At 33.8% G+C, this 14473-nt stretch overlaps 1 protein-coding gene across 1 annotated transcript; it reads right to left on the bottom strand.

Moving 5' to 3' along the window:
- Positions 1-29: 29 nt before the first annotated feature.
- On the bottom strand, positions 30-10803 carry LOC133176525 (stimulator of interferon genes protein-like). Its single transcript, XM_061311643.1, has 6 exons — positions 10582-10803; positions 5364-5596; positions 4676-4774; positions 3415-3647; positions 1235-1421; positions 30-597 (listed from the first exon to the last, which is right to left on the bottom strand). The coding sequence occupies exons 1-6, from the start codon at positions 10770-10772 to the stop codon at positions 314-316; spliced, it is 1227 nt and encodes a 408-aa protein (XP_061167627.1). The 5' UTR covers positions 10773-10803; the 3' UTR covers positions 30-313.
- Positions 10804-14473: the final 3670 nt, after the last annotated feature.

The following is a 14473-nucleotide window of genomic DNA, read 5'->3' as shown; positions in this document are numbered from 1 at the left end:
AAAACTTGTCACTGACATTTTTTCTGTATTTATATGACTTATGTACAATGGATTCCAGTGAAAGCAGGTACTGGTATACAATGCTTGCTCCTCATGAAATATATATTCAAATGATGTACTCGTATTCAAATATATCACTGGGCAACAAATCATTATAATGTCTACAATAGAACACTCTCCTTTGAAAGAATTGTCTTCTCTAACCGATGACAATGGTAAACAATTAGCAGGTCAAACTTTAATACAAAACCACATTCATCCTAAAACCATCAACTTTTGACCAAAGAAAAACTTTTGTTTTCTTTGATCTACATCATATCGGTTCATTGAACACATTGGTTAGTTGGTCTCCTCGTTCTACTGTCTTCAATTTACCTTTCTCATCTCGGTGAATGTAAGGTTCACTTTTAGACATATGTGAATTGACCGAGTTTACTATGGAATAAAGATTGAAATCGGGTCCACATATGGAGGAAAACTGCTCGAGGCTGCTGAAAGAGGTCTCGCTAAGTCGGTCATCCGCTGATTCCTCTTGTATCTGTTTCTTTATTTCCCTACATATTAACCGTGGTATCTTCTCAGAGCTGCCGCTTTTATCTAAAAGGTAATTTAACAAATTTCAACCAGGTTGCATAGTTGTTGTACTGATACAGAAATACAGCAAGATAAGCGTATAGCAATTCCATTTATTGTGAATACCTATTCAAAACAGAGTTATACTTTACCAATAGATATACATGTACTGAATAAGATATTAATGCAAATTATTTTGTGTAACGAAATATGGCTATAAGAAAGAATTAAGATGTTGCTGTCCATTAAAAATAAGGGCTTTTAATGGAATAGCAAGTTCTTATGCTTTCTAGTTGCTAAGTTTGATATCTAATGTTAAAAGTACAAATTTTAAAGAAAAGGGGACCTTAAGGGTTTTTCTGGTCCTCTGTTTTCGGTTAAATTTAGAACAATTCAGGGGTTTATAATTAAACACCTATGATGATGCCAATTTCAATAAAAGAACTGATTTGATAACAAAATAAACTCATAATATACGCAGAGGGTACAAACTTCTTTAATTTTCAAACTTTCGTACTTTTAACTGATTTTTAAAAATAATTTTGCTTAAAAAAATGTAGTACACAATAATCAGTTCTTTTTAAATGTTGAAAAATTTTGACCAATACCATACCTAGTCTTTTAAAAAGTTAAAATATCTATGCCTTTGATATACTTATACCTTTGTAAAATATAATTCTATATCTTTTCGAGCACTCAGGATCCTTTTCTAAAATGTCTTTAATTGTTAGGTAGAACCTCATGGCTTGAATATACTTTTCTCTTGTCTGTAGGCCTGTTTTAGCATTTTGTTCCATTTCATACATAGTATGAATAACTGTTACGTATTCACCGACGAAGTAATATTCCTATAATTAAATGCATATTTTAAACAAAGGATCTATTTATAATTCTTTTGAATAAAAAACTAATGAATATCTCTTTTGTTCTAAAATTAATGTGGTGTACAACAGGGCTTTGATTTTGTCCCTTATCATTAAGGTTTGTCATTGACACATGGCAATACATAATATAAACCGAGATAAAAATTTATTATTAATCATTTCTTTCACTATCTATACGCCTATATTATATATTGCATAACTTTTCATGTCTCATCCTTCACTATCACTGTTAGTGAGCGTAGAGCGGTGGAATTTCTGATAGGATAACACAATGCATCTAAATAATAAACACAAACAAGAGGCCCATGGGCCACATCGCTCACCTGAGCACATTGGCTAGGCAAAAGCACAATCAGTTCAGTATTGAAAAGACCGGGGGGGGGGGGGGGGGCTTGAATTTTAAACTATCTGATGATGCTTCCACATCAATATAACAAATGGCTTTGTTGTACTTGAGATGATTTTTTTAAAAAAAATTCCCATATATTCCTTTGTAAAAATTTGATCCCTCATTGTGGCTCCTCCCTATCCCAGGAGTCATCATTTGAACAAACTTGAATCTACACTACCTGAGGATGTTTCCATATCAATATGACTAAACATAGCTTTTCTGTTCTTCAGAAGAAATATTTTTTCTATATGTTCTTATGTAAAACTTTCCATCCCCCATTGGGCCCCATCCTACCCCTGGGGGTCATCATTTGAACAAAATTGAATCTACACTACCTGAGATTGCTTCCATATCAATATGACTAAACATAGCTTTTCTGTTCTTCAGAAGAAGATATTTTCCTTTATATTTCTATGTAAAACTTTGATCCTCCATTGTGGCCCCGCCCTACCCCCGGGGGTCATGGTTTGAACAAACTTGAATCTACACTACCTGAGGATGCTTCCATATAAATATGACTCATCATGGCTTTGCTGTTCTTGAGAAGAAGATTTTTAAAGATTTTTCCCTATATATTTCTATGTAAAACTTTGATCCTCCATTGTGGCCCCACCCTTCCCCCGGGGGTCATGATTTGAACAAACTTGAATCTACACTACCTGAGGATGCTTCCATATAAATATGACTCATCATGGCTTTGCTGTTCTTGAGAAGAAGATTTTTAAAGATTTTTCTTATATATTTCTATGTAAAACTTTGATCCTCCATTGCAGCCCCGCCCTACCCCCGGGGGTCATGATTTGAACAAATTTGAATCTACACTACCTCAGGATGCTTCAATATAAATATGACTCATCATGGCTTTGCTGTTCTTGAGAAGAAGATTTTTAAAGATTTTTCCTATATATTTCTATGTAAAACTTTGATCCTCCATTGTGGCCCAACCCTACCCCCGGGGGTCATGATTTGAACAAACTTGAATCTACACTATCTGAGGATGCTTCCATATAAATATGACTCATCATGGCTTTGCTGTTCTTGAGAAGAAGATTTTTAAAGATTTTTCGTATATATTTCTATGTAAAACTTTGATCCTCCATTGCAGCCCCGCCCTACCCCCGGGGGTCATGATTTGAACAAACTTGAATGTACACTACCTAAGGATGCTTCCACATGAGTTTCATCTTTCCTGGCCCTATGGTTCTTGAGAAAAAGATTTTTAAATGATGCCATTATTTTTTCAGTAATTCCTAATTATCTCCCCTTGAAAGAGGGCGTGGCCCTTCATTTGAACAAACTTGAATCCCCTTTACCCAAGGATACTTTGTGGCAAGTTTGGTTGAAATTGGCCCAGTGGTTCTTGAGAAGAAGTCGAAAATGTGAAAAGTTTACAGACAGACAGACAGACAGACAGACAGACGGACAGACAGACGGACAGACAGACAGACGGACGCCGGACAAAATGTGATCAGAAAAGCTCACTTGAGCTTTCAGCTCAGGTGAGCTAAAAATATAACCACCATGATCTACTGACGGATGTCAATGATAATTATGAACGGTACTCACTTCACCTCTATCGTCCTGAATGCTGTATATACTGTTTCTATATTGACGAGCTACTGTACCAGCTCTGTTTTTAGTAATAACAGGAAGATGACCAACATGTTCGATAAGCGGGTTTTCGTCAGAAAGGGAGTCTCTACACCGACAGCTTTGAGGAAATAACAGGAACAATTTTTCACTCATTTTCCCATTCTTGCCATTGTCCATCCACCATTCTTTTGCTCTTACGTCAATAGCTTGAAAATCAGTACAATGCATAAGAATTCAGTCTAGAAAAAAATTATATAAACATTGAGCAATTCTTAAAAATTATAATAGACATGTGCAATTCTGCCAGGAGATGGCTAAAAAATGGTCTTCCTTTTGTCTTTATTTCAAAGCCGCTTATTTTGACAGCAGCCAAGAAGTTTTAATTAAAGCGCTAACTTAGATTTTCAATGGCTTACAATGGTTTGCCTTAATCTTATCCTTCTACATGTAAGTGACATGGCCATCAAGCCACGGAGGTATATCAAGGCAAAAATGAGTCACTCTTTTATCGTATGAAAGTTTCGTAAAATGTAATCAAATCTTTTTTAGGAATGACTCTAATTCTTGGCCAAATTATTCGAGTATAACCTGGTTTGGGTCAGTTTACGCTTTATAATCCGCGAAGCGGATTATAAAACAGCGTAAACTGACCCAAACCAGGTTATACTCGAATAATTTGGCCAAGGATTAGAGTCATTCCTTATAATTTAATTTTAAAATCATTTAATAACTATGGGTGTAAAATTTCGTTACTTTTTATTAGTTCAAATTTGCCGCTCAATAATACAACCGTAGTAACGGAAGTAACGGAAGTGATGGGAATCGAGGGGAGGTAAAAACTGATACATAGGCCTAGCAGCCATGTTGTTTGGTTACATGTGGTAAGATCGAATTATTGTTTGAAATTAAAGGTACATTTATTAAATCTGGAATTTTCCATGAATCCCGAGGACTGGAAATGAGAGGATTGTATGGAAACAGACGATTCAGCTGGTTGTCAAGGGGGTGTGTCCCCATACCAAACCAGGTTATACAGAAATAATTTGTGTTCCTTTTTGGATATTAACCAATCAGAGGCTAGAATACAAACAAAATTAAATTATTCTGAGATATCGATGAAGGAAAATATAACAACAAAAATCATGTTAAATAAAACAGAGAGAGAGAGAGAGAGAGAGAGAGAGAGAGAGAGAGAGAGAGAGAGAAAGTGCATAACAAACCAACAAATACATACTTGGTAAAATGATTTTGAGGTATCCGAAATAATATCCCCAGGCAAAGCCATGCGCCAGATTCCCCACAGGTAAAAGGGACTCCCAGGTGTAATCTGCTTCTGTTGAGAAAAGCGACAATAGAATTGAGTTGGGAGGTAATTAAGGTCTCTCGCTTTAAGATTTTTTTATTACTTGCATGTAGAAGTTATTTCATTTTTCCCATGATATATACATGTAATAAGACTTTTATCTCTGATCTATGTTTCTCAACGTTTGGCCATGCACTATCCACAGTTATAAATGACCACAGCGCTATATAATAATGTGAGATCACTATATTGGGGTTTGCACTTTCGTTGTTTACGTGGTATGACGAGACCAGCGAATTCATGTCCTCAACAAAAAAGTTGCAATTTCATAAACAGTAAGATGTTCTTCAACCACGAAATCAAATCTCCTCGAACCAATATTTTTTCCTCAAACCACGAAAATTTGACCCGACAAAAATAAGTAGTTTTACAATGTTAATTTTTATTCTTGTTATATACAGAAATCTTCCTTATTTCTTTTAAGATTAATTTCAGATTTTCAAGAAGAGATTATGTTTGAAATCATTAATTTGATTTAAAATCTAGTGCTTGTAACTTAATTGTTATCTATTGAATGTTATTACCATGATTATAATAACATATAGTAAATACATCTTACTTTTAATGGCCTGGATGATATCATAAACATTCTCGAATTTTTCACGGAGTTCTACACAAGTAAGAAGTCGGAGTGGAGGTGGGAGACATCCAAGCTTGACCCCGCCCAGCAGTACCGGAACCAGACAAACGCGGTTCCGGGTATGGGAATCGTCCACAGCCAACAACATCTCAAACTTGCTCCACTCGCTTTGTAAAGACGACGGGGAAATCACCAGAATCACATGGCGGGAACTGAAAGAATATGTTTAAACAAAAGGCTCATGGGACACAATGCTCACTTCATCACCTCGGTCAAGCTGTTCTTCAGAGGAAGATTTTCAAAAGATTTGTCTCTCTTTATTCCAATGAAAAATGTTGACTCGGTATTTTGGCCCCTACTAGCCATAAGAGACTGTTATTTAACAGTTTGAATCCACACAACATTGGGAGGGGGTGTTTTGATATCAATATGACTAACATGACCTTAATTGCTGTTCTGTAGAAGACTTTTTAAAAAGATTTTTTATGTACACTAGCATTATGTAAAATCTGATCTCCAATTTTAAACCCATCTTAAACAGGGTCCATAATTTGAATTAAAAAAAATGAGTCAATGAAATTTACGAATGTTTGCAAATTGATGCAGTGTAAGTTATATGGCCTTGCTACTTTGTTCCTACATATTTTCTTGTTAAACTGATTCCCTACTGTGGCCCGTCTAGGGAGGGGGGCTTTAATCTACATTACCCGAGGACGCTTGCACATTACGACTAATCATGGCTTTGTTGTATTTCATTTTTTTTTAATTTGTATACAAGTTTGGCTTTCTAGAAAGCCTGAAATGTCATCTCTTTGGCTTCATTAATGTCACAGAATAAACAGTGGAATGTTATATCATTTTCTCAGCTATTACAGGCAGTAGTATCGCTTTTGAAAAAAATGGGGGGTGGAGGACCGAAGAAAAAATCGACGATTTATCTGAACAATCTTTGACAAGGGGAAAAAGGGGCTATCCAAACTCAACATTTTCATTTCTTGGAAGGAGGGATTACAACTTTTCCGACAAACATATTTTATATTATAATACATTCTTATGGGATGATTTGACGTACCATACTGCAACAAAAGGTGGAAGAGGGGTCAAGGGTGCGCCTTTTCAATGTTTGGGAAAAAAGTGGAAGGGGACGGCCCTCCTGGTGCTATGTGCCTGTATTATTTTACCTGTTGTAACTCGCTTTATTCAGTTTAAATATATTTTGTATAATGTCTGTAAAAAAATTCTAACCACTGAGAAATATTCGTAAGAATTATTTAAAGTCAAATATTGCGTTTTTTTTAATAAGTTCAGACTACCTAAATTAAAAAGATCTTTCTATTTGTTTTATTACTTTATATAAAAATAGGACTTTCCTGTAAATTTCACAATTTAAATCAATCACGTTTCAAGGATATTAGAAATTTAAAACAATAACCGATTTATTTACCGATTCAGATTTTAATTAACAGACACAGTTTTAAATTTTTTTTTAATCAGTCGAACTATGGAAACATGAGGTTATTCAAGTTCAAAATCGGTGAAAAATTTAATTTCAACGTAAATAACATATATCATGTTTAGCTACACCCAATCTCGTATTTTTATTTTTTAGCTCAGATACGCCATATATAGCTTTAACAATTATTCCGAAAGAAGATGGTTAAAAAATTAGCGTTCCTTTTGACTTTAGTTCTTAGCCGCCTACTACGGCAGCAAAGAAGTTTTAAAGCGCCAACTTAAATTAATCTGAACCTGAATTAATTCCCAAGACTTTCCTTATTTTCCTTATTCGTATCCTCTGCAGTGAGTTGGCCATCGAGCCACTGGGAATATCAAGGGAAAAACTCCTGCTTCATGCCCTTCTGCTGCCCATGCAGATTCATGTTCTAACGCTATATTATGTATAATATAAGTACATGTACATGTATACGCTCCTGGGAAAAAAAAAATCATGCATAGAAAGGTAATAAAATTGAAACGTTACCATTTAAAATTAAGTATTTACACACTGAAAAGAACCCCAATCTACCAACATCGATTTTATAGGCTGTTCCATGAGACACACATTTTATAATTTTAGCTTTATTTCAAGAATACGAGGAGTGATTTTTTTTTACCTTTAGAATTGCGTAAAGAAAAATGATAACAGTTGCTTTGTTTATTAATTCTTAAAATCTGAGCCAGGAAAAGAAAACTGTATCTTTTCCTAAAACTTTTCTACAGGGGTAAATTTAAATAAAAAAGAATATAGCGCACACATCCGAGAAAATACTCATAATGATTCTTTATGATCTTTATTCCAATGCCTGCAGCACCGAGTTACTTAAATCAGAGACATTTATGTTTCTGCCTAATTTGTGCTTTTAGGTAAAATTTCTTTTCTTCGAAATTTATTTATTTATTTATTTATTTATTTTTTGAATAAGTTCTGTTTTATTTTTCATATATACGGCATTAATTATCGATTGACTAAAGTGCACATAAAAGTAAAGTTTTTGCCATTGTATATATACATTTAATATGAGTTTTTATTTAAATGTTTTCACTGTTTTCTTTCGTCAGTAAATCTTGGATCCACGCCTTGGCTTATACATTCAATATGCCATGTTTTGTGTATATTGATCCCCGCGCGCTGACCATCGTTTTACGCAAAAGCCTAGATACAATGTTTATGTATATATATATAAGCCGTTAATGAAGACCCACCACCACCCAAGTGATCCTACCTCTATTACTCTTAATGAACCCTGGTGTAGTTTTACTTTAACTTTAAGATGGACCATTTTGTTTGATAATAATAAGACAGACTTTGGTCAATTTTGTTTACATCTCTATATTTAGAAATCGTGTCATCGTCAGTTCCTTTGCCAGACCACCAGTTTATCAATGGCAGCTTACACTAGGACTTTACTTCCGGTGATTCAAACTTAATGTGTCATCTCCCGAGGGAGATGACAATAATACCGTGTAAAACTTTGATCTCCTATTTGTGGCTCTACCCAAACCCAGGTGGGTATGATTTGATCAAAGTTAAATCTACAATACCTGAGAATGCTTCCATATGAATAATCTTGCCCATTGTTGTTCTTCAGAAAAAAGAGTTTCAAATACACATGTATTACCATGTTATTCGTTGTTCTCCCATTGTGGCCCCTACCTACTCCTGAGGGCCATGATTTGAACAAATCTGAATCTACACTACCTGAAAATGCTTCCATATAAATATGACAAATCATGACCCAGCTGTTATTCAGAAGAATGATTTTAAACTTCAAAAGAATTATTTTAAATTCCTATTCAAACCTATGATCCCTTACTGTGGCTCCACCATACCCAAGGGGCCTGGATTTGAATATCTTTTCTGGTTCAGTGGTTCTTGAGAAGAATATTTTAAATTTGATACATTATTTTCTCCAGTTCTTAATTATCTACCCTTGATCATGAATGAATCCCCTACACCCAAGAATGTTTTGTGGCAAGTTTGGGTGAAATTGGCCCAGTGGTTCTTGAGAAGTTGAAAACGTTAAAAGTTTACAGACGGACGGACGGACAGACAGACAGACCGACAAAACGTTATCAGAAAAGCTCTTATGCGCCTTCAGCAAAAAGTGTTGCAATATACACCAAACAGGTATTTGCTACCTCTTCTTACTTGAAAATATCTTTTGCAAATAACATTAACAATTTATCTATTTTTACTCATTCAATAAAAGGGGCTATCTCTTTGGCAATGAACAAAACAAGTAGGATTTCAATTTACTTTAATTGAGAAAACTATATGTAATTTTAACCTTAAACCAAAGAAGAAAAAAAAATGTTCTGCGTTCTAGAATACAGTTTTTTTTTCTATTGATACCATTTTTTTCTCCAATTATCAACTTGAATGTTGATCTACATAATTATAATCTTCACTGCCTTCTTTTGGTAAGCAATGTGCTTTTTACATGCATTTTTAGGTTGTGCCTTGAATTCTCAGGAAAGAATTTTGCATTTTGTAGCATATTGTAACTGTTTTCGGCCAAAGTTAAATTTTTTTTTATAAGAAAGTCAAACTTCTAGGTCAAGGTCATGAGTCAAAAATGATGTAACTTTCTGAAAGGTGTTGTCATATGTAATTTACATATAAAATATGAAAGCTCCATCTTCTCTTCAAAAGTCATAACTAATGTAAAAAAAAAATAATAAATAAATAGTGTAGATTAAACTTTAAGGTCAAGCTCACGGCGTCAAAAACTATAATATATTCAGAAAAAGTCTTGAAACAGGTGATGCACATGTCAAATATAAATGCCTTATCTTCTCTCATTCAAAAATGATCAGCAATGTTAAAGGTTTGAAAATTAGGTTAAACTTCAAGGTGAAATATAAATGCCCTATCTTCTCTCATTCAAAAATTATCAGCAATGTTAAAAGTTTGAAAATTACATGTAGGTCAAACTTCAAGGTCAATGTCAGGAGTTTAAAATCATAGTACATTTAGAAACGTATTGTCACAGGTAATGCAGATGTGAAATATAAATGCCCTATCTTCTATCCTTCATAAATTATCAGCAATGCTAAAATTTTGGAAAATTAGGTCAAACTTAAAGGTCAAAGTCACTGGGTCAAATATTATAGCACAATCGGAAACTTCTTGTCAAATTTAATGCTCTTGTCAAATATGAAAGTCCTAACTTCTCTCATTCAAAAGTTTTTAAGAATGTTAATTTTTAAAAAAAAATTGTCAAACTTTAAGGTCAAGGTCACAGGGTCAAAAATCATAGCACGTTCGGAAATATCTTGTCACAGGTAATACAAATGTCAAATATGAATGCCCTATCTTCTCTCAATTAAATATTATATTCAATGTTAAATGTTTGAAAAGTAGGTCAAACCTCAAGGTCAAGGTCACGATGCAAAAAATCATAGTATATTTAGAAAATCTTATCAAAGGTAATGTACATATGAAAGATGAAAGCCACATCTCTTCTCATTCAATAGTAATGATCATGGTAAATGTAATGTTAAAATTTTATAAGAGTAGGCCAAACGTCAAGGTCAAGGGATCAAAAGTCATGATATGTTCGGAAAGGTCTTGTTACAGGTAATAGACATGTGAAATATGAAAGTTCTATCTACTTTCATTCAAAAGTTTTTTGACAGACTGACAGATAATGAGATTTAATGTCCTTTCGCTTTCGCGAAAGCGGGGAACAATTACCTATGTATGGCGTCAACGACCAGATCGATTAGAGCTCCTCCTGGTAAGAAATCTCTTTCAGGGAAGCAGCACTGAAAGCCCTCGTTTTCTATAACTTCTAGTATTTTCTTTGCGTTGTTTGTATCTGTGTCGGGACAGTAGGAGATGAAGGCATGGTATCTGTGTGGATGTTCAAGTGTGGGCGATGACATGTCGACGAATGGTTGTGTCTTATGATAAAATAATGAGTACCTGATTTTAAAAAAAAGGAAGTGTATAAAAAATACGTCGAGGTTCTAATCTTCATTGATGTTAGGTTGCATTACTCAATACTGGGGCCAGCAATAAACAAAAGGCCCATGGGCCACATCGCTCACCTGAGCACATTGGCTAGGAAAAAGCACAAATCAGTTCAGTATGAGGATGCTTCCATATCAAAATAACAAATGCTTTGCTGTTCTTGAGCAAAATTTTAAAGATTTTTTCCTATATATTCCTTTGTAAAAAAATTGATACCCATTGTGGCCCCTCCCTACCCCAGAGGATCATTATGGGAACAAACTTGAATCTACACTACCTGAGGATGCATCCATATCAATATGACTAAACATGGCTTTGCTGTACTTCTGAAAAAAGATTTTTTTTCTATGTATTCCTAAGTAAAATTTTGATCCCCCATTGTTGTCCCATCCTAAACCCAGGGGTCATGATTTGAACAACTTGAGTCTACATTACCTGAGGATGCTTACATATCATTGACTAAACAAGGCTTTGCTGTTCTTGAGAAGAAGATTTTTAAAGATTTTTCCAATATATTCCTATGTAAAAATTTGATCCCCCACTGTGGCCCCACCCTACCCCCAGGGGTCTTGAATTGAACAAACTTGAATCTACACTATGTAATCAAGGTTTCCTATAAGTTTCAACTTTTTTGGGCCAGTGGTTCTTGATTCTTAAAAGATGCCACCAAATTTTCACTATTTCTGAATTATCTCCCCTTGAATGAGGGCGTGGCCCTTCATTTGAACAAACTTGAATCCCCTTTACCTAAGGATGTTTTGTGGCAAGTTTTGTTGAAAATGGCCCAGTGGTTCTGGAGAAGAAGTTGAAAATTTGAAAACAGAAGGACGGACGGACACATAGACTACAGGCAAAATGTGGTCAGAAAAGCACACTTGAGCTTTCAGATCAGGTGAGCTAAAAATTATTTGTTTGATCTACTCCAACATCAAAATTGCCCCTACCCAATCATTTTTTTTTCAATACTTTGAATTCGTTTTCTTTTTTGGTTTATTGGAAAATACAGATATCAATTTTAAAGTTAAGGTTTATCATTTCCTTGGGGGGGTTCATAAGATTGAAAGTAGGAATCAATATGAAATAATACTAGTTGTCAGACGTATACTGAAAACATCAGTAAAGTTAAGTCTGTAGTTTTTTATGACATATCTATCAATGTGTTAGATAATTCAGAAAAAAAAACACAAAAAAACCTACCTACCAACAAATTAACATACCCATCTTTAAAAATGTGAGTCGGAGTACATCAAAGAAAAAAAAAAATTAATGACGGCCTAGAAACCTGGTGTCATGTTGCATAACTATACTAAGATGAAGTGCGTGTAAATTTAAATAAAGAGATGAATGGAAAATTTTGTAGACTGTCAAACAGGATACAATACAGGAGAAACTGCAGTACTACCGTCGTACTTTGACCCCTTTTGACAACGAATTTTATTTTTCTTTGTGTGTGTGTGTGTTTTTTTTTCGGTGTTCTATACTTCCTCGATTTTAGTACGCTAATCTAGTTATGTAATCTCGCACGCCGACGAAATAAATCTCAATTGACATCGAATTCCATATGCCGCATAGTTAAAGAAAAAAATCTATTTATATTCTATATTCTTAGAAAACCCTTGGTAACAATCTGATAAATTTATTGTAGACACAGATTTAACATACTCAGTGTGAACAAATACATGTATTAATGTTAACGAAAGTACATTTTTTAACTTTCGTAAGTGAATGGGAACGTATGAGGAGAGAGAGAGAGAGAGAAGCTCACATAGTGGTTGGTTTGTTACAAGCTATACTGTATGAATAATTATAAATTCACAGTTTTTTTTAAGCGTATAATTAATGAACGTCATCGCTGATGATATTTACCTACTTTACCTTTTTCAAATTGATGAATTGGGAAATATTCTCCAACTTACTTCCCCCGTGTCAACAAATTATTAAAACTGTAACCCTTTGATTTTCTGTCAACTGTACAGATGACAAACAAACATTTGATTTTCAGTAAAATTATTTTTAAAGAATTCATAAAACCAGATTTAACAGAAACTTTAGAAGAAAAACTTACTCATAAACACTTGTGATTTCACCAGGTAACCTTCATTAAAATCCTGATATAAATAAAGCGAAACCAAACATCAACAATGGGGACTCGCGTCAGAGAGAGAGAGAGAGATACGTGTCCACAAGATCACACCTAGACAGTTGTCCACTGAATGAGGCAAGTTTAAAGACGACATGGTTCTATACATCTTAATTATACCTTTCATACACTTGAAAGCATTCCTTATCACTGTTTAAACATTCCAGCCTCCTCTTATCAAAAAGTTTCACACATCGAACGGAGGGTTTTTCCTGATACCAAAATAATTCAAGTTGGTATACATCAAGACCTAGCTTCAAGATTGGGTGACTATATGCCATAGTGTTCATATTCAATAAAAAAATATCATTAATTGTCAATGATAAGTAATAATCAAGAACACAGCGTCGTGTTTACTAAACAATTAAGCTCGACCTTGAGGCGGTCGATTGTTTAGAATTTTACGATGTTTCATTGATACTTAACACCATCTGATAAAATACACAAATTTAGATTGAAGCAAAGCATCAAATCGACCGCTTAAATTTAGCATTATAAAATAGGAATTTTACGCTATTTGAACATATTATGAACATATTTTATTGAATAATTTATACAAAAGGACAGGATACAAGACGTTAGTTCTTTCAACCTAATAGATCTTTTCCTTATTATACATGCACAATAAACATAATGATTATCAAACAAATAAATCGAAATAAATTACAGGTTGGATAAAATTATATACATAAATAATATCTGTTATTTTAATTATTTAATTAAAGACATATCGTAGTATAGAGCATAGAGTCTACCAGTGCTCTAAATTTACATATCGTAATGGTTACAATGTTTGTTGAACAAATGAGTTACATGTTTAAAAAGGATTTAAAATTTCTTACATATTCTATATATGATGAATTCAAAGACACATGTTTTGAATTAGAATCTATGATCTGATTCTCAAATAATTTTTATGCTCAGCCATGAGGCTCAGTTTAAAAAAAAAACAAAAAACTATTCAAGATATTTTTATCAAACTTCAAATGCTGATACATATTGATGAGAGCTATTACACTACACCAACACATTTTGGCCTTTCCCGTGACCTTGACATCACTTTTCTTTAATTTGTGTTTATCTCACTTTCAAAGAAACTATTCAAAATATTTTTATCAAACTTTTATGATGATACATAATGATGAGAGCTTTTCAACTGCATAACATTTTTTGACTTTCCTGTGATTTTGACACTTTTCTTAAATTCTTGTTTGACCCAGATTAAAAGAAATTATTCAAGATATTACATCGAAACATACATGTATATACTGGTGAGAACTTATCAACTGTGTCCATTTTTTTTTTACCTTGATCTTCCCTATGACCTTATTAGATTTTTCCATTTGTTGTGTTAAAAACTCAGTTTCAAAGAAACATTTAAAGACTTTTTTCATCAAACTTCATATACTAATACAAATTAGTGAGAGATTAACCTTCCTATGACCTTGACATTACTCATTTACCCCAATCTTA

The sequence above is a fragment of the Saccostrea echinata genome, unplaced genomic scaffold, assembly GCF_033153115.1.
Source record: "Saccostrea echinata isolate AGI-Se365-2 ecotype Australia unplaced genomic scaffold, CSIRO_AGI_Sech_v1 ptg000076l, whole genome shotgun sequence".
NCBI classification, from domain to species: domain Eukaryota; kingdom Metazoa; phylum Mollusca; class Bivalvia; order Ostreida; family Ostreidae; genus Saccostrea; species Saccostrea echinata.
This window is presented reverse-complemented; position numbering and strand designations above follow the sequence as displayed.